Here is a 21,068-nt window from a genome sequence, read left to right as displayed (position 1 = left end):
TTCGTTAACGTAACGTGAACATGCCCCTATGGTGAGATTTAAGTCTCAGTTAAATTTCCAATACTGGATAAAATCAAATCAAGAGACACCAAAAGCAGGGGGTTAGGTCCACACTGTAGACAAGCACGTGGTCTTTATGGGAAACGGGCTGTGCGCTCACCGTAGACACGGCCGTTGGGGAGGACGGTGCCTCCGTTGGCCAGGCTGTTCAGCTCGCCCGTGGACTCGCCGGTCAGGGGCAGCTCGGCCTCATCGCTGCCCTTTGCCCCTGGAAGCTCTTTGAACACCGGGGCCTCCTCCTCCTCCTCTGGGATTTTATCCAGACTTTCATCAGAGATGCGCGAGAGGACATGCTCCTTCGTCAGCTGACCTGGGCACAAAGGGCAGTAGGTCAGTGAGGAGGGGCGGGGCCAGCGTGAGGTGTGATGTGATTGGACGGGCGGCAAGAAGGCTTTGGGGAGCCATACCAAGGAAACTTCAGCAAAACAACAAGGCAAGTATCAGATAAGCATATCATAGACTGGCCAGAGAACAATATATACACACAATAGAGAACTCAGTATTACAGAAAACACCCTTAAGCACACTTAAATGATTTACAAGCACATATTATATTAATTTTTTTTATTTAAGCTTTCAGTCATATGAAGGGCACCAACAAAGTAATTTAATGTGGCTTATATTGTTTAGTGAACACCCAAATAGGTCCGTCAGTCAGGGACGGGCAGGCCTAGGGCTCAAATCACCTTTTCATGCATCACAAAGGTGAAAAAAAAAGAAGCAATGATTCATTTATACTGCAGCCATCACTTATAATGATCTGAGCCCCTGTAAACAAGGCTAACCCTACTAAAGACAGGGTCACGCCCATTAGCCCATGAGCTATTAAGACAAATGGTCAAAGAGCAGGAGTGGGCACACTTTGCTTAAACCACACACACAACTTACAACAGACATTAAATACGAAGCCTAATTACCAATTCAGAATTTCAACCCATTACAGGGTTTTCAAGTATTACATATACTACAAGTCATTTAAATAACAGATACTGCAGTGTCCTGCAGTAAACTCAGACCCTGAAATGAAACAATGTTAGTACAACAGAGCTTTAAGAAATTAGCAGTAATAATAATAATAATAATAATAATAATAATAATAATAATATTGCTGGTGAACTCGGTGCATTAATGCTTCCAGCCATCTCACAGCTGCAGGCAATGCACAACACTCCCTGTGCTGTAAACATAGCGCCGAAACAAAAACAAAACGAAGCAACACAAACCTCGGACCGTACGGCCAGTACCACACAGCTCACTGAAACTCAGCGAAACATCCAAGTAAACCTAGAGATGTCCAAACAAGCAGCGCGAGTGTTTGTTTGCTCTGTGATGGTCTTGGCACATCTTAGGCGTCAGCATGGTGCCGCGGCCAGCGAAAGCTGCACGCCCGGGCCGCGGGGCCCCTGGTGGAGCAGCAGATGTTACGCAATGCGCCCCTCCCCCCGCCCCCGTCGGCCTCGTGACTCGACAAACGTCGGGCTGTTCCACAGACACTAGCGAACGGTGTTTGGAGGAAGTCTATGAATCGCTAGCTTAGCACATAAAGAGCAGCAAGTGTTTGAGAGGGACGGTCAATCAAGTTTGCGGGACACACAGACACACACACACACACAGACAGACACACACACACACAGACAGACACACACACAGACAGACAGACACACACACAGACACACACACAGACAGACACACACACACAGACAGACACACACACACAGACAGACACACACACAGACAGACACACACACAGACAGACACACACACACAGACAGACACACACACAGACAGACACACACACAGACAGACACACACACAGACAGACACACACACAGACAGACACACACACAGACAGACACACACACAGACAGACACACACACAGACAGACAGACACACACACAGACAGACAGACACACACACAGACAGACAGACACACACACAGACAGACACACACACAGACAGACACACACACAGACAGACACACACACAGACAGACACACACACAGACAGACACACACACAGACAGACACACACACAGACAGACACACACACAGACAGACACACACACAGACAGACACACACACAGACAGACACACACACAGACAGACACACACACAGACAGACACACACACAGACAGACACACACACAGACAGACACACACACAGACAGACACACACACAGACAGACACACACACAGACAGACACACACACAGACAGACACACACACAGACAGACACACACACAGACAGACACACACACAGACAGACACACACACAGACAGACACTTACTTGTTATTTTCCTTCTCATCCAGGGGCAGACGAAGACCCAGACAAGGGCGGCGCAAACCAGGGAGCCGGCCAACGTGATGAGGGCGATGGCCCACACCGGGAGCAGTTCCAGGCCCAGCACTGCGGGGGGGACACACACGCATGAGAATAAGGACGGGGTCAGAGCTGCTGGATGGGCCCTTCACAGGGAGACTCAGCACGCAGGTTTGGCCTCTGGCAGATTTCTCTAACGCCATTTCAAAGCACGTTCACAACCAACCAACACAACACATTCATTCATCTTCCTTGCAGTTACGCGAATGAGAACATTTGCACTGCTCAGCAGCTGCTGGGCAATGAATCAGAGGAATTTTTCTGATGAGGTTTCTCCATTTTCCCAGAGTGATGACTCACCAGGAGCGCCCGTATACATGATGGAGAAGGTGTTGATGCCAATAGTAGCAGCGTAGAAGAGCGGCAGAGCACGGAGTCCATTTGGAACCGGATCATCCTGCAACAAGGGACACCGAAAACATTACAGATGGGAAAAGACGCCGATTCCATTCACGGCCTAATTTTAGTGTTGCTCTTACGATCTTAAATGCCGCCATCACTCAGCATAAGAAGGGAGGTAGACATGGAAAACTTTAGAACATGTGATTAACCCCCGCGCTCCAAAAAAACCCAAAAAAACTTAGAAGGCAGTAATCCCATTTCACCGGAGCCAGTGTGGAGCAGTAAAGGTTCTGCCTCCAGGCAACGGCATTACAAAGGCATTTCAAAACAAACCGAATGCATGTATGCTTCCACACAATGTGCCGAGCACAGGGAGATGAGGCATTCTGCACCGGTGAGGAACGTCTGCAGCACAACTCTGTCTGCATGCACTTGAGAGAGGGGTCAGGCTCGTTTCAGACGAACGCGACGTGCAGGAACTGAACAACAGCCGCGTCTGATGTAAGGTGGCTGCAATGGCAGACCTGCGACTTTGAACTCACCTTTTTAAGGATGAAATACCTAATGACGTAGAAGAGCAGGCCCGACATGACCCCAGAGAGCAGGGGGGAGATGAACCAGGACGACACTGACATTATGCAAACAGACAGACATTGTGCCATTAACAGCAAGGCAAATCTCAGATAGGCACAGTACAGGACAAGCAGAAAAACAATAAATACAACACAACATTACACAAAAGCACCCCAATGCTTAAAGGATTTACAAAAAAACATACTACATTGAATTCTTTTCTTTAACCTTTCGGTGGCACTATAATGAGCACCATTAAAGTACAGTAAAAGACACATGAAGATACAGCAGGTTGGAGTCCAAGGTATCGATGAACTAGAATAATGTGGAAACACAGGGATCTAAAGACGACCTCATTGACTCGGTATTCATGTGTAATAAATGACACCCTTTTCACCCAACTGAGCTCAATTCATACCAATTTTGACCAGCTGCATCCACTGCACTCCCTTGGTCCCGATAGCTACCATGGAGAAGCCAATCGTAGATCCCACGATGCAATGGGTTCCAGAAATGGGCAGCTTCAGGAAGGAGGCTATGAGCTGCCAAACCGCCGACCCTGAGAAAGGAGGAGATACGACAAACTCCAGTGGGCAGGGAGTCTCCGGGGCGTGCGGCTTGCCTCGCCGTTCTTACGCTCATGGCTACACACTGCAACCACTAAAAAAATGCAAGACATTAAAACAACACACACACACACACACACACACACACACACACACACACACACACACACACACACACACACACACACACACACACACACACACACACACACACACACAAAACAACAAAAAAAACCAAAAAAAAAAACTGTGCTGTGTTTCTCTTAACACATTTTTTACCAACATATTAATTCCAGGATCTGTTAGTCTACATCTGGAAACACTGGCTGCCCAAATGAGTCCGTCAGCCCACCAACACATGATGGTATGTTTACTCTACTGCAATGCATTTGGCATTGCGCAATCACGATGAAACGAGTAAACAAGTAAACAAATGTGTGACTCACTCAGGATGTATGCAATTAAACCCAACGTAGGTCAAGTTTACCCATGTTTAAGGTGAAGCCATCACTCACCAACCATTGCGCTGACCTCTCCTGCCATCAGCACGGGCACGGTGTCGTTGTACAGGTTGACGTCTATAATCCCCTTCCGGATGGTCTCGCCCACTTTGGCCCCGAGGAGCATGGAGCCCAGGGTTTCAAAAATGGAGGCCAGGATGCAGGCCTGGCGCAACGTCACCACCCCCGAGCCCACCGCCGTGCCGAACGAGTTCGCGACGTCATTGGCTCCCACCGAGAACGCCAGGATGAAGGCGATGATGAAGCCAATGATGACCATCCACAGGTACGGCCCCAGATCCATCGCGTCGGCCGCTCTCAAAGACGCAAATTCAAATAAAGAAAAGAAATAACCCCAAGAGGTCCAAATTGAAGAAAAGCGAGGTGCTGTGCGTTTGAGGAAGCAAGCTGGTCCCTTTCCCTTTCTCTGCTGCTTGTCGTTCTTGATTCCCTGGCTGAGTGTGTTCTGGGGAGGTGGAGGGGGGGGGGGGGGCAAGTTGCTAACTGAGAAGTTTAACCTCAGTCTCTGAAGCCATGTCTGAGGCAGGCAGGAGAGAGCATTCCATTGTTTGGCCCTCTGCGTGTCCTGTCCACCGAGAAGTCTTCAGCTGTCAAAACAAGAGAAGGAGACAGAGAGAAAGAGAGAGAGAGAGAGAGAGAGTGAGCGAGGCAAAGACAGGGAGTGAGCGACAGGGAGTTAGATGTAATTACAGGGCATATTCCCTTTTGCGCGTGAGACCGTGTTATTACCCAGACGAGAGACGGCAGCGAAGCCCAGTTGGAGAAACAGGTGGGGAGGGGGGGGCTTAACTTCAGCAAGGGGCAGAAAGAAATTTAAACGACAACCTACGCATAAGGAACAATTACACCCGATTTTGAGCAAGCCATTCACAAACACAATTTTGAAGGCGTTCAGCTCCAAATGTTCGCAAGTCTGTTTCCACAAACAGCTTTAATCTCTTCAGGTGACGTCAGCCTGCCAAACGAGGCTGGAGAAGTAGTGGACCGAATTCACACAGACTTGGCTTCAAAATGCGACTGGCGTCTTACCAGGGCTTCAGGTTCGGTGTCCGATGCAGCCACCAGCGGTGCGTCAGGCCGTGCCTAAGTAAGGCGGCAGAGTGCCAGTCCCCACGCCAGCCTGTTCTCCTACTGCATTCTGCAGACTTTTCTTGGGTAAGAGGCACTGGAGCACAAGCGCTGTACTAATGGACAACTGTGTGCTGTGTGGAATCTGATCGCGTTGGTGGAAAGGACCGATGGCACACAGCAGGCAGGCTGTGTGGTATTTCGCAGCTTTGGGCTGATGAATACCGCGATGATTTAAATCCTTCTGCTTCTTTCCATCGTATACCATTACTATGTCACATCTTTTTTTAACAGCCTCACCTTTATTTAACCATTCCCTTTGTACAAGCAGTCTAATCAATGGTTAGTTAGAAATGTACAGAAAAGACTGCATTTAATTAACTATATAATAATATATCATTTTTAAAACAGCACATGAAAAGATTATAAAAAAAGACCAAACAGTCTGGCTAAGAATGCTGGAGTACTTGCGAATGAAAAAGTTCTACTGTGATCTACTAAATAGTGACCGTCTCGAAGAAGGATGTCAATATTTTGGTACTGAACCAAACCCAATGCCCACTGACTTTACATTGCTGTCGTTAGAACAAAAATAAAGTGCCCGTTAGCATGAACGGCTGAAAGGTGAAACAATTAATAACTGTAGCAGTATGTTCATGTCCATCTTGATAACTTTAAAATCAATAACAGCTGGGCAAATAAACATGAATCAATACCAGGTTTTGTTTTTTCCCCCAGAATTCCACTCTCCCGCTGATATGCAGCAGTTCACGTACAAAGTGGCTATAAAAAAAAAAAAAAAGGGGGGGGGGGGGTATTTCTTAACTGAATGTACCTCAAAATGATAATAGTCTCACACGTTATAATTCTGGATGTGGCCATCATTGGTCATCAGTGGTTACCCACACCTACCATATGCCCAAAATGGTCATTACACTTTCTTTATTTTTTTTCCTATCTTTAAAGCATCACCACTGGCCTTTGAGAACCTAAATATTGCAGCTGGATACGACCCTCCTTAAACGAGAACATGCCAGTCATCAGCACTTCTCAGTAGGAGTTCCAGTCGCACGTACTTCACAGAACAGTATGTTTCCCAGGCTTGGCGCTGTCAAACAGGCAGAGCACTAAAAATGTTTGGGCCTACCTCAGAGTTTACTGCTGAAAATATTTAATCGCTTGTTTTTATAAAACGCCAGGTCTTGCCCAAGTGTCTACGTTTCTCACACCCCCACAGGCTTCCTGTAAATGCCTGCATCAGATGCAAAACCCTGACGCTCACCTACAAAGCCAAACGTGATCCTGCTCCCTCCTGCCTGTGCCTCGATGTGCACCACGTCTCGCACCCTTAACGGCTGTGCTTGCACGACGTGAACTACGGGAAGTCAGGCGTGGAGACCGTTTTCTGCAGCACCCGGACGCTGGAATCAACTCCCACTACCCGTCTGTACGTCACAGTCTCTTGCTCTCTTCAAACTAAAGGCCCAGACTAAAGACCCACCTTTTCACGCAGCACCTAAACAACCTGAAGCCGCTTTAATGCCTTCAAATGGTCAAGGATCCGACTCGGGTTGTGCGTTTTCCCTTGGACAGCGTTCTGTCCTGAGTTGGCAAAGGAAGCAGGCCACTGTATGTGACCTGGATCACACGGAACCTTCTTCCTAAGAAAATGAAGCCAAGGAACCTTTCATAAATACAAACATTCATGGAAAAGAATCCTTAGAACGCAACTCCCGTGTCAAATACACCCCCGTGGGCACGGCGAGGCATGCTTGCATTCTAGCAGGTAATGTTAGCACGCTGCTATATTCTAATACAACCCAACCCTAGCAGCAATGTGAGAGCTACGCTAACAGGAGTCCATAATTATAGGCAACATTACAGGGCTGGAGGGCCCCGGGGAGAGTCCCCGAACACTGCGTGGCCGAGATCGTGGTGCACCTGGCTGATCTGCCAATGCTTCAGTACATCAGCGTTATGTTAATACTGAAAGGGCAGAAGAACCTCCACACTGCGTGCATGGGCAAAAAACAAAACCATCCAAAGCTGACAGCATACAAATGTTTTTTAAAAAATGCAAAAAAAAAAAGAAAAAAAAAAAAAAAAGACAAAAGTATACAAAATTCAGAAACAAATATTACATAAGACCAAAATCAAAGGTAATGAACTAAAGTGCAAAAAAGTCCAATAAAACCAACATTTCCTACTCGTGTTCGTTCTTACCTTAACGTGCACCTTTGATTTTGGTGTTATTTAGTATGGTTGGCTTTGCATTTTTTTATATTTCAGTCGGCCTTTTTAACTGCCTGTGTGAGAGACCAACTCTCCTCACAACATTGAGAGAAAACTCCTCTTAACTTACAAACTCAGTGTACAAATTCAGTAGGTGCAGGGATTCTTTTCTTTCCTTGGTAATACACGAATCCCATCCTAACAGTGAGATATGTAAACTGGTGCAGGAACAAATCACCTATTTTTCCTCATCAACTTGGTGAGTTACTGTAGTTAATTCCAAACCCCTGAGCCATTTGGTCAAACGTTAGACGTAAATAGCGTACCAGCCACACTAATACAATCTTTAGGCATTAATCCACGTTTCATGCTTGAGTCAGGTGAACAGAACCTGCTGTACCAACTTCACATGCCCCGTTGCCTTTCTGACGCCTAACGGGCTTTGATGGCGTCAGGGGAGAGCTTTGGACTGTTTTCACATCCAGCACAGCTCCACCACAAAGAGACAATGCAGCGCACAGAATAGCTGTGAGTCACAAGCAGCCTATTCAGTTTAGTCCACAACGCCTTGACACACAAACGGGTTCGTCAACAATAGCACCATCACAAGGAAATGCCAGGTCTTAGAAGACATTGTACTACAGTATCCAATGGGCATAATGCATTACACATTTCAATCAACAACAGGTTTATAAACTTAAATTTGTTTTTATACATTTTAGGAAGTAGACGTAAATGCACTGTGGAGTTTGATGTGGCAACAGTGTGTTGTCATTGGCTGGTTGGATGTTGCATTTTCACATTAGTAGTCAGGTGAACCATAATGTTTCCATAAGAATATCCCAAGACAAGTACACAGGATTTTAATGCTCTCAGGTGATTCTGAAGTCACACAGTTAAAAATAACATTAGTATCAACCTAATTAAGTGTACTAAACTTTTAAAAGGCTTCCATTAAGCAAGCTCTATAATGTTAAGCATGGATCTACTAGGAGAACATCAACAGCAACATGGCATTAATAATGTCTACTAGTGATATAGCAAATGTGGGGAATGTAGCAGCGATAAGCCTAGTGAAGCAGGGCCATATATGCAGCCTCCTACCATCTAAGCTGTCCAGGCATGGGGGTGGGGGGTCTTTATATCTTGTACAAGTTCTTTACAGTTTACACACAGGCGAAGGTTTCAAAGGCCAACTGATGAAAGGGTGTTATAGTCTGGGCTACACTGGCCAATAGGTTTTGTTGCCTTAAAACCAGAAAAAGATGTAAAAACAGAATTGTGATTAGAATAATACAAAGTAAAATCCCGAATACTGGAGTTTCAGGCCAGTTTCAAGTCCATGTTGAACTTTCAACTCTAAAAAGTTATTCAGTTAGAATCAAAGCTCTCACACCAGGTACTACATGGTCCCTGAGCATACTTATGGTAGTATTAGTTGAAGATTAAATAAAACTTTAAACAAATCTCATGGCTAAATTTACAGGCTACTGCCAAAATATTTCTAGCCACATTAAAATACTTAATATCTGACTTAAGGTCCCATGTTTCAATGAATGACACACCTACATTAACTTCGTCAACCACTCCGAGTACATGTATAAAAGCTAACAAGGAACAGAGGCTGCAGCTGGTGTGCGCCTAGTGGAGCCAGTGTGAACAGTAGCCAGTGCACCCTATATAGCCACTCACCAGTCCTGTGCCAGGTGCCACTGGGCACCGACAATGAACCACAAGGGTGTCATTCTTACAAGACTGCAACCACCAACCTTCTGACACACGGAGACACCTGCGTTTGGCTCACGCAAAGCTTTCCAAGAACCCTCTGCGTATCTTTGCCAAAGCACTGCACAGGAAAGAGTCCCTCGGAATGCCAAAAACAGGAAAGCATTCAAAGCTACGAAGTGTCATATGTTGTTGGAAAACCTGAAAATGTCACTAACCTAACAAAGCTCATGTCCATTACAAAGTAACATGAGGTGTGCTTCAATTAGAGGTGACCACGGGGATAAAAGACCCGTAACGCCTGTGTCAGAGGACATGCAGGACCGTATGGGGCCAGATTCCTGGACATGAATTAAACCTAGTTCTGGAATGAATTAAAGCTGGGATTTAGGAAAGAACTAATCTTGGATTGGGAAAAATGGGGTGAGAAAGGAAGGGACTGCATTACGTCTACGTCTACACAACTGCAGAGAGTCACAAGGCTTCTACAGATTCCTTAGTTGAGTGGTAAACAAGCACACACATGCTTGCACATTTCACCCTCTTCCACACTCCACTCCATTCCGAGCACAGCAACACATTACGTACCGCGCTGCTTTGGGCAGATTAAAGGAACACCGACAATCATGTTTAATTAACAGTTTGTCATTTAACGCCCACTGCCCACCTCAGAACATTTCAATAACAAAAGAAAACACACTGGACAATTGGCTCAGGATAAAAATGAATAAATAAGCAAAGCAAAGCCAGATATGATTATGTTAATTCCCCATAATTGTTTAAGGTCATGTATTTGGGCTTGATAACCTGAAAATTGTACACACTATTTTTTAAGCCATTTTCTCTTTTAACTCAGACTGTCCATAATATCACATGCAGGGATGCACTCGCGCGCAAGTTTTGCTTCCCATATTTTGCCCTTGCATGCAGAAAGACATCAGAACCTGTTGCGAGAGGCGGGGGGTCGGATAAGAGAAGAGAAGAGTGTAGGAGGTAGGGAGGCAGACTTTCGTACGTCATACCGAGCACAGTACACTCTGAGCTGCACTACTCACCATCACTATACAGGAATCAGAAGCTCTTTAGGGTTTGGGGGTTTTCTGGGTGGGAGGGAGGGCGTCAAAAGAAAATAACTAAGAAGATGACAGCTTGAGTGCGTGGATGTGAAATTAAAACACGAATGGCGAAGGAAGAAGAAAATGGCATCATGTGATGTACTCATGGCAAGGAGAGACAGAATCGGAATGACCGGTCAATCCGCAACAAACCGTTCGGCGGAAAGGGGGGGGGGGGGAGCACTTTGAGAGAAAGAACAGAAAACCGTCTGGTCGGAGAGTTAGACGTGGTGCGAGATACTGCAGCTCCCTCCTCATGAAATGCCTGTCACTGCAGTCTAGACTGCCTCCTAAATGAAAGCGTCATCATCAGAAACAGGCCAGCCAATCACGAGCCATTTAAGGAAGGCGGCACCTCTGATTGGATTGTTCTGCCCAGGAAGGAACGATGATGTGGGTTAGTAAGCCAATGATGGTGGGTGGCTTGCAAGAGGGGTTGGTGAATGCAAATCCGCACACCAGGAAAGGCATGTATGCACACCAAGGACACTGGATAGTGTTTAGAGTGCTGACATCCCTATGATGCAGATCGTGTGCCCTCTACAATGCATTGTTCTAGAACAATAACAACAGAAATCATTATGCCCTTTATGAAATGCCTGATCCCTTGAGGACGCCAGAATACTGGGATTTCCTCTCAACTCAAAGGACGGAACATTTCTTTGGCATACAACCCGTCACCATTATGAATAAGCTCTGAACTCTCGCGGCACAACACAATCAGATTAGCAACCCGGCGGCATTGTTTGTGAGAAATTAAATATGGGGAGCAGAAAAACGGCAGCATAACGATCCTTTTAAAGACATGAAAGGGCAAAACAGAAGTAAACCGCAGGTGTGGCGTGTCAACCACAGACATGAAACTTCTGAAAACAGACCCATTTCTTCTGACTCGAATTAGCACATTCCTCCATCGCTCACTCCCTCTCGGTACCCGGGACAATTGTTCCTTTCATGAGGATGATCTCGTCATGTGGCCCCCTCCTTCACAGACCACCTCTCCTTTGTCAAACTCTCCAAACCAAAACAGCCGCCAGGTTGCAAACCGGTCTCCCCTCATTCCTGCTGCAGACCACGGGCTATCCGAACCACGTCAGGAGGTAGCTGGAGTGAGGTTGGCAAAGCTGTTCGTCATTCACACGTCTCGCGTTCTTCCTGAAATAACCAAGCCTCCCGAAACTGGGCCCCCCGGCCAGCGTCACAGCTGTTGCCCGTGGTGACCCGGCCAGACGTCCTGACACATCTGTCAGGGTAGCGACAGCCCGTGGGATGCTACCACGTGAGATTCGGTGTCACGTCTGCCATGCTGACGCCCTGGGCGGGACGGTCAGGAGAAGCCGGACAAAGAAGGTTTGGAGGGTCCTGTTATCCCAAAACTCTCCAAAGCAGTATCAGGTCACAGGGTTCAACTGTCACACCAAATACAGCTATAAATCACAACCCAAGAAGCCCTGAGCTTTGATCCAACAGTTGTACTGATACAAAGCTGTGGGACCAAATATGGCGTAGGGAGGTTGACTGGCTCAGCTACAGGCCTCACATGGTTTGGTGAAGGGTTACAAAAGGCAGATCTCGTGATCGTCAGAGCCTTTGTCTACGTAGGCCACACTTTCACAGCCCAGACATTAACACGTGAGGAGCAACAAAGACAACTACACTACCCCTTAAACCTCCAGCACTTGGAGACAAACAAACCATTTCTCATGGCAAAAAAAAAACAACAACAAACAACGTGTTTCAGGGGCAGTGTTGCACACCCTCATTTTAGCTAAGCATAGTCACATCTAAAACAGGTGTCCCTGTCATATGAGCAGTCACGGGTTCCTGTGAAGCGTGTTACTCAAAACAGAGACCGGAGAACTTGCTGTGTCGATCAGCAAGCGAAGGGTGTAAGCAGATATCATTTCTTTTCTTTGCTGACTCCACTCTCTACAGCCTGATTGTATGTGTGCAACATGTATATTTTCAGATAAAGATTCTACAAGCGGCCCACATATCGTAAGCAGTATGAAAGCTTAAATGTGACAGATTAGGCTCCCACACTCCTGCCACACTGCAGGAATTATGGGATGGTACCGATCAGTTCGTGGGGTTCAGCACACAACACACAAGTTGGACCCCCTAAGCCAGTAGAGGTGAGTCAACAATTCCGGGACTTAGTAGTGGGGTCAGTTTCAGTTAGGTCCAACAAAGCCACTAAGACCAACCGACACTGGAACGGAAAATGACAAACAGCACAGCCCACGGCATCCGAGGCTAAACTCCCATGTTCAGAACCTTCAGCGGGTTAATTGCTTTGGCTAACAAGCACCACCACCGCCCCCACTTTTGGCAATGAGACTTAACATGATGGATTCCACTTTCAACAGTTCATAGCAACGTACGTGTGTGTGTGTGTGTGAGCGACAGAACAGTACTACTGGAAGAGATCATGTATAATCAGAAGTATATTCACCTGTCAAGGGGAGTTATATCTATTACCAACACATTAATACGTTTGTTATAATGCTTAAGAGAAACGGACGAAAACGCATGAAGCGCGTCTGCGCACAGCACCGTAAAACGGTGTTAACAGGGAAGTGATATGCAGAACTTAGACATGTAACCTCAGGCCCTCGGTTCTCTCCCTTCTCCAGGGCAGCAATATTAAAGGCTTTATTGCACCACAAACCAAAAATGTCTGTGTCATCACGCATCCTCCGCTTAACGCCGCTGGATGAGGACTACATGGGGAATTGATTCATTGGCTATTTGGGATCACTAACGCCTCTTGGATTTCCTTAGGGAATACTGAATCCTGCTCCCCAGTGGGGCATTGTGCTCCATTTTCCGGTAAACCTGCTGAAGCCAGCGCATCTCAAACATAAAGGCGTCACTCTTAGGATTAAATAAAACAATTGGGGCAGGTATAAATTAATGGTACTTTTTTTTTTTTGGCTACGGTTCACGTTTTATTTTACAACATTCCTCACCAATCACCCATGAGTGGTTTCAAATGTTGGCCAGTGGCTGCCGTTACAGTGCTTGCAGGGTGTTATCTACCCCGAGTGGCAGCGTGGCCCAAAGGGGCTGGAAATAGTTCTGTCAGAGGCTTCCAGAGGAAAGCCTGGCCAGCTGTCCCTGTTCATGGTTTCATACACACCCAGACACACACACACACACACACACACCCTTATTCCCACCTATCGCCCCTGGTCTAATCAAGCCATGGACTAATCCTAGCAATTCGCTATACTTAGAAGGGAGCTTCACACTCGGTGGGGTTATTGTGACATGCAAAGTAAAAGTAACAAGTACCTAGGCATTTTAAGCAATGGAGAACTCTAAAGAAAATATCACTTCCAGTATTGCCACCCATGCTTCACGGCAGGAGACATAAACAGCGGGAACAGGGAGGAAAGGCTTTACACAGAGGCCACGGTCATTAAAAGTACGCCGTTTGATAGCGTTCCGAGATATGGGATTCTATTAACACTGCATGCTGCATTTCTTTCATGTCCCTTAGACAAGACTTTTCACAGTGGCTCCACTATTGTTTAACAGGCTTTAAAACGGGTTTTTTCAGAGGACAGTCAACCTATACTGTGCGCAAAGAACATAAGAGCTTCTATTTAAGGGTAACCTCCTTCCATTCTCCCTCCGAGGTGGTGATATAGGAAAAAGACGTGCATCCCGAGGATCCTTGCTCTGCAGGCACCTGCCAGGTTCCAGCCAGTTTTTTAGCTCCTCCGGGAACGTTCGGCCTTTATCACAGTGAAGTTCACCAAACTCAGGAACAGCCTGCCTTATCTTATATTAGGGCTCACTGAAAACCACTAACTGCTGGTCACAGAAAATCGCCAGAATAGCATGATCAACACCGATAATTACAAATTAGTTAGTATGGACTGAGGGACACTAGTTTCTTTTAGCTCAAATTGACTTACAGAAGGGCATTTCAACAATAAGACAATAAGCTCACACACACGCGCGCGCACACACACACACACACACACACACACACACACACACACACACCCCTCCACGCCCAACCCCTGGCCAGCCGTTTATCCCATTACCCGCATATCGTGCGGCTTCTCTGTTCCCAGCTGCTCAAAACAGCAGTGGCAATCAAATTTATGTATGGCACGTGAACACTTAATCTGTTCTCCAACTGTCAAACCAAACCTTACTGAAGCAAGAGAACTCCTGAGATTTACCAAGATGGCTGTAAATCTGCAAATCTAATGAGCCAAGAATAGTCTCACCAAGGTTAAGAGAAATACACTAGCAAATAGTGCCATATACACCCCCCCCCCCCCCCCCCCAACACACACACCCTAACGCAGAACAACATGGGATTGTCCCTTGGACACTTTTTTCTTCCAAATACAAAACATTATGTCTACGTATGAAAACAACACTGAATTACGCACACAGTATGAACAATGAACATGCAACAGGAAAAACAATTATTCAAGGTCATTCAAATAGCCTTAATACGCATGCAACACTAAGCAGAAAAACACATATTAAAGAATTATTGTCCGATGGATAGACTTCCATTCATTATGCATCTATCTGTACTTCCTCTGGCTTGTTAGTCATGAGAAAGAATGAAGTCATATCCCCTCTTCCTTTTATGGGATTTTCTTTATTTAGGGTCAATTCTATCATTTTATCCTCTTAATTTACAAACCAAAATATCTCACTTACTGTGGCCATTTAAAGAAGACGAAAAAGAAAAAAACAAGTCGGCAATTATAATCGATTCACTTCAGACCACTACAAACTACGACCATTTCTGTTCATTTTTCCGGTATTATGCCCCAAGACAAAGCTGAACAACAGCCTCTCTTTATCTTAACTCCTCAGACACATCAAAGATATACTGTTCCTGTGGTGTAGCGAAAGGCCAGCCAAATGGGCAGCTTTCCCCCCCACTTGAGGAGCCAGCCTCGGAGACGAGTGTTGTCAGGGATACGCAGTGAGCTTTGGTGGGAGAGCTGGCATTCAGAGCCCAGAGGGAGTCTGAGGGGAAAGGACTGAGACTAAAGCAACAGGAAGCGTGCCTGATGAATCACTCGCCATTTTGTGGAAAACTTTCTCTCATCCTTTATTGGAAGTATAAGTCACCGCCAGACCATCCCAACCTTTTAACTGCCATCAACCCCACGCACAAGCCGCGCGAGGGCTTTGATCAACGTTAACAGCTTCTGTTAAGTTCACATAAAATCTGGTGAAGCCATTCGTTTTTGTTGTTGTTGTTGTTGTTGTTGTTGTTTTCATGGGCTGAGAAAGTGCAAATAAAAGGGGTTTAAACTGAGCCTGCTGTCGGCCTCTTTATGTTCGTGCCAAGACCTGCCATCAAAGCGTGGGCCATGCCACGCTAAGTGGACTTCCAGATTCTGCACTCAGGTATGTGCACACAGAGGATGAGCATGGCATCATGAAGCATGAAGGAGGAGGCGCGCAACCAGCCACGTGGTCCTCATAGGATTTAATGAGCGAGCCAACGTTAATCCCCCAAACCTTTTGCGTGTAGTCTTGTGACTGCGCGTGAGCGCCACAGAAGACGATGTCGTCTTCCGCGTGGGCTCTTGTACGAGTCAACGACAGCGATCGTGGCACGCTCGAGACACACATTAAACGTGGTTGGCAATGCATTTTATCGTGGTAGCGAAACGGTTTTGGCGCAACCTTTGAAATGCAACTTCAGGGGTAAATTTTACCCCTATAATGTCTACGTGCAGATCACTCGTGCGTCCTCTCTTAAAATCACGACAAGCTACAATCATTTCACCGACACCTCCATCACGTCCATCGGGGTAGAAACTGGAAACAAAGTCGACACGCACGTCGGCTTTGTTCAGACCGAATTGGTCCTTAAACGCGTAGAGCCGAACGACGGCGTTATTTTTATTTTATGTTATTCATTTTATTTTAACAACTCCAGGATATCGATGAATCAAATAAAAGTACCGACACCCGGTCAGCTCCGGTAGAAACGGTATCGTGTAATTTATATCTTTATATTTATATATATGCATGCACCTGATTTTGGTAAACGCTCACTTACTGCACGGGGACAGGCTCTTACATAATTGTCACTTCCCATCAGAAATACCTTGGAAATCGCACTGGTTACTCGGACACGACGAAATCACCATTTCCCCTTCTTACGGGCTCCGTTGTTAACGATGTATATCACGTTAAAGTAACTACGGTATCTGAACGAAACGCTGTCACGTTGAAACAAGCCTCGGCTACCTCTCACACGGCTGGACACAACGACATGTTTGGCGAGCTGGTCTTGGCTATTTAAACACCAGCGAAGTCCACAAAGCGCGGCTTACTTACACGTGTGGGAAATGAGTCCGAAAAGGGAAGCCCGGCTGCCAGGAAACTTCGACGGGGAAGCTGGCGTCGTCCGAGGCGGCGAGATTCCAGCAGGCTCCTCTACCATAGCCCTCAGTCAAGCGACCATGTTGTCCTGCCCGCTGCTGCCTTCTTCGCATCCGGGCGCTTATGGGAGCGGTGGGCTGGAGCTGCACCGTCTACGGACGGGAATGCGGAGTGGAAGCGACGCGGCTGCGTGCCTTAACGCTTGGGAAATGGGGATATAAACTATTGTTATGGACGGGTGGGAAGTTTTGTAGCAGCTACAGCCAGTTCTTACCCTTGTTATGTAGCAACGTGTCGGTCCCCCCCCCATATTGCAGCTTTCGAATATTACACTGTAAACTTGTCATTTTTGTTCAAGGATTACATTGTTTTTTTACGTGATTCGTGTACTGGTAATGTTAAACACACTGGTCCCACTTGGCGTCTTGGCCGTGATGAACTGGTGTACGTGGACACATTACTGTAGGCCTAAATCTGACCGTGTCCGACATTGCGTGTTATGTAACATTACAGACGTCCGCATGTACCCACCGTGGGCTCACGTTTACAAATACACATCATACATGGGCTGATTTACACTCGTAATCACTGATTATGATTTTAAACATATATACGAATATTCAGAACCTAAATTAACGAGGTCATTTAGAAGTTCAGTTGTTTTTTTCTCCGTACTTTTGGAAATGTTATTTTTATGCGATTAAAAAGGATTTCATTTGCCTAATTTTGTTTTATTCTAACCTGCTAAACATACCTACTGATATACAGCCATCAGCTACATTTCTCTGTGATAATTTTCATCTTATTTTTAAGGTGATGAAAGCTAACCATCTTTATGAAAAACTCCCTGTACCTACATTTACGGCCCTCTTTATTGGGTACGCATGGCCTTGTAAGTGTACAAGAACAGAGTGTAGCCCAACTCTTGGTATGTAGAATTTGTCAGCTGCCTAGATGACATGGTAGTGGCATGACTGTAGATGTTGAGCTGGTACAAGTTTGTCACACAGCAGTGTTGCTGCATTTTCACACGTGTCAGTTGAGAGTGGTCCACCACCCAAAAATATCCCATCAACGTCACTCCTTTGATCAGAAACTGACCACTTAGGTGTGTGAACACAATCTCCACAACAACCTACTGACTATAGACTACAAACTCTTTCTAATATAAGAGGTGTTTGAGTGGCTGGTGGGTGTATATTAAATAATTTTTTTTAACTGCTTATTTTAGGAGTAGAGATGTGAGCTACTCATACCTCTGCTCCTCAAATAAGCAAAAAAAAAAAAAAAAAGCAATCTGTCTGAACTATATCTAACAAGCACTGGTCAACACATTCCTCTACCTGCAACAAGCCCTGAGCTGCAACATAAGCAACTGTCAGCTATTATCAAGGCGATTATTATGACTTGTGATCAGGAGACCACTAGTTAGGTCTTTGGGAGTAGAGGTAAAGAGAAAAAGAGGACCTGCTTTGTGTATTTTAAGTCAGTTTTATTGTTTTAAATAGTGCAATACCTCTGGTGATTTTACTGTGCATATTTTAGAGGTATTTTCAGTGGCTTGCTAATAGAGACTAGTGACTGATTTACAACCATGAACTGGAAAAGAAAGCATCACAACATTGTGTCTGGTACTAATATAACTCAATGTTTATGTAAACATACAATAAAAGTGCTTTATGTGTACAGTTATCCAAGCCAAGATGCACTTCTTTGCAGCATTTCATCTCATTGGTGATCCTCCAGGTATTGCTGATGTGAAAGCCATTTTCCTTTCATGCTACAGGAAAGGTTACACCTCATCCTGTATACTCAAGAGATGGTACAGCGCAGTGGACACGGATAGCTGTCGAAATATGTTCATCAGAAGTTCATAAGAGGTCATGAGGACCCTACCTCTTGTCCAATCAGCAATGAGTATTTCACTGTAAGTCCCACCTCCGACCAATGAGGTTGCTGTGTTCTCTCTAGATGTCGCACTTCGCTCACGTTTCCCATTTGTTGATGCTAGATGTCTGCTTTTTCCCGCAACTGAAAAGGTTTGCACACAAAGCATTGCATTGTAATCACTCGGACAACAATCTGATTCTTTTCTTCGTTTGTAACATTTTAAGATGTATCTACATCTCCTATTTACATTTGGGGCATTTAGCTGAAGCTTTTATGCAAAGCAACTTACAATTATGTCTGAATACACTTGAGCAATTGAGGGTTAATGACCTTGCTCAGTGGCCCAACAGTGGTAACTTGGTGGTGGTGGGGCTAGAACTGGCAACCTTACAATTACGAGTCAAGTACCAAGATTAATTTGACAATTGTTAATTACTGTTCAGTGTTGTACCCTGAATTCTTTCTATTACTCTAAATTATATCGAATTTAAAAACTGACCATATTGACCAGGCAAATAGTAACCCAATTATACATATGGTGTAAGGGAACTGTGCTTTGTGGCTTTTCAGTACTTTTACAAACACCATATGCAACAGGAAAAAAAAAACAAAAAACAAGAGCAATAAATAAAAATTTAAGTGTCAGGTTGTTCAGAGTTCAGTGAAACAATTTCTGAAATCTCACAGACCCCACCGTATTATCCTTATTTTAGAATAAAGTTCGCAGCTTTAAGCACCGTTCTTTGAGAGCCACTTTGCAGTTAAACAGTAATGAAAAATCTCCACAAGGGGGCGACATAAAATTGATCGAAATGATCGTAGATAGTATATATAAGGGATCATATATTTGATTCGTTCAGTGTAGAGTTTAGACTTGGAGCTAGTCTAACACATCTTGTCAACCTTGGTCAAGATTTTGATGATCAACTAAATATCAGAGCTAGGTGTGTTAAAGACACACTGGAATTAACCTCTGTGGGGCAGTAGATCTCCCAGCATAGGGTTGGCCTCCCCAGTGTACTTCATTTTTCAAGAAGATCAAAATAGTTATAAAGAAACCTAAATGCTGTGCATCAGTGTGTAGTCAAGCCATATTCTTAGATCAGCCTAATCACTCTGAAAAGATATTGCTTCCTCTGTGTTTACTAGAAAGCCTCTCATCTGCAGCTTAGACCTGATAAGATGATATCTTGTTTTTGTTCTGCCACAAAAGACCAGATAAATGGGGAATTCTGTCTCTCCTGAAAAACACCAGCCGTAGCTGAGCACCGTCAGGGATACCCAGAAGGCTTGTACCCAGAAGGCTTGTACTAAGAGTGCAGATGGACTGTGTGGAAAGTTCTGCGACCAAAACAACAGCAAGCATGTCATTGTCCCTAACGTGGAGAAGCGTGTATAAGTATTGAGATATAGCTAATGCCGTCACTGGACTCTAAGCTGTGCCCAACTGTGAAGGTCTGGATACGTCTAACATCGTGGGGTCGCGACTCCTGCCTTGCCTCTTTCTGAGGAAGGTACTTAGATGGAAGCCATAGCTGATCATACCGAGTGTCAACCAAGTGTGATGGGTCCTATGCACTCTAGAGAGAGAGAGAGAGAGAGAGATAGGGAGAGAGAGAGAGAGAGAGAGAGATGGAGGGGGGAGGGGGGAGGGAGAGAGAGAGAGAGAGAGAGAGTGTGTGGGAGCCTTCAGTGACCCCAAAGTCAGGAAACTATGCGCATTAAAAATATTTAGGATGATGATGATAAAAGGATTAAATGGCTGATGGTCCTTCAAATATTTTTGAACTAGCAAGTAAAACAATTTCATTCTATTTCATTAATGCACTCCAGCGTACTTATCTGATCCAAACAAAAAAGTTTACTCCTAATCATAACCGTAACCGTAAGCCTGTCACCATAATGACCTTTTCCCCACAAGCAAGTGTTTGTTGGGGTCTCTATACATGCTCAGTGTGTGGACACTGGATCCCAACAAGGCCAGGGGAGCAAGGACATACACACGCAAATCAAAATGAAGAATAACCGTTTTGACACAGTTCTTGCAACAACAGGCACACTGGTCATGCTTAAACGCAGACCTTTAAACGCAGTCCTTTTAACACAAACCTTTTAACACAGACTTTTTAACACAGATCTTTTAGCACAGACCTTTGCATAGACCAAGTCCCAATTTACATTAGTATCTACTAACTGTCAGAGGTTTGGGTG

General features: G+C 45.3%; 1 protein-coding gene and 1 long non-coding RNA gene across 6 annotated transcripts in view; one reads left to right on the top strand and one right to left on the bottom strand.

The window, feature by feature from the left end:
- slc20a2 (solute carrier family 20 member 2) overlaps positions 1-17,233 on the bottom strand; it is a 28,590-nt gene extending 11,357 nt beyond the window's left edge. Inside the window, exons 1-7 of one of the 5 annotated variants that reach the window (XM_035521949.2) lie at positions 16,923-17,233; positions 4,438-5,030; positions 3,775-3,915; positions 3,326-3,411; positions 2,742-2,838; positions 2,349-2,468; positions 161-370 (exon numbers count right to left, since the gene is read on the bottom strand). In XM_035521949.2, coding sequence (XP_035377842.1) covers positions 161-370; positions 2,349-2,468; positions 2,742-2,838; positions 3,326-3,411; positions 3,775-3,915; positions 4,438-4,726 — 943 coding nt within the window. In that variant the 5' untranslated portion in view covers positions 4,727-5,030; positions 16,923-17,233. The other 4 variants (XM_081707821.1, XM_035521946.2, XM_035521947.2 and 1 more) reach the window with 4 other exon arrangements.
- On the top strand, positions 9,669-17,687 carry LOC118240681 (uncharacterized). Its single transcript, XR_004775552.2, has 2 exons — positions 9,669-16,572; positions 16,684-17,687. It is a non-coding gene; the product is annotated as an uncharacterized LOC118240681 (long non-coding RNA).
- Positions 17,688-21,068: the final 3,381 nt, after the last annotated feature.

This window comes from Electrophorus electricus, chromosome 25 (genome assembly GCF_041902795.1).
Source record: "Electrophorus electricus isolate QZ-2024a chromosome 25, ASM4190279v1, whole genome shotgun sequence".
NCBI lineage: Eukaryota > Metazoa > Chordata > Actinopteri > Gymnotiformes > Gymnotidae > Electrophorus > Electrophorus electricus.
Note: the sequence above shows the minus strand (reverse complement) of the source record. Positions and strands in the feature narration are given on the sequence as shown.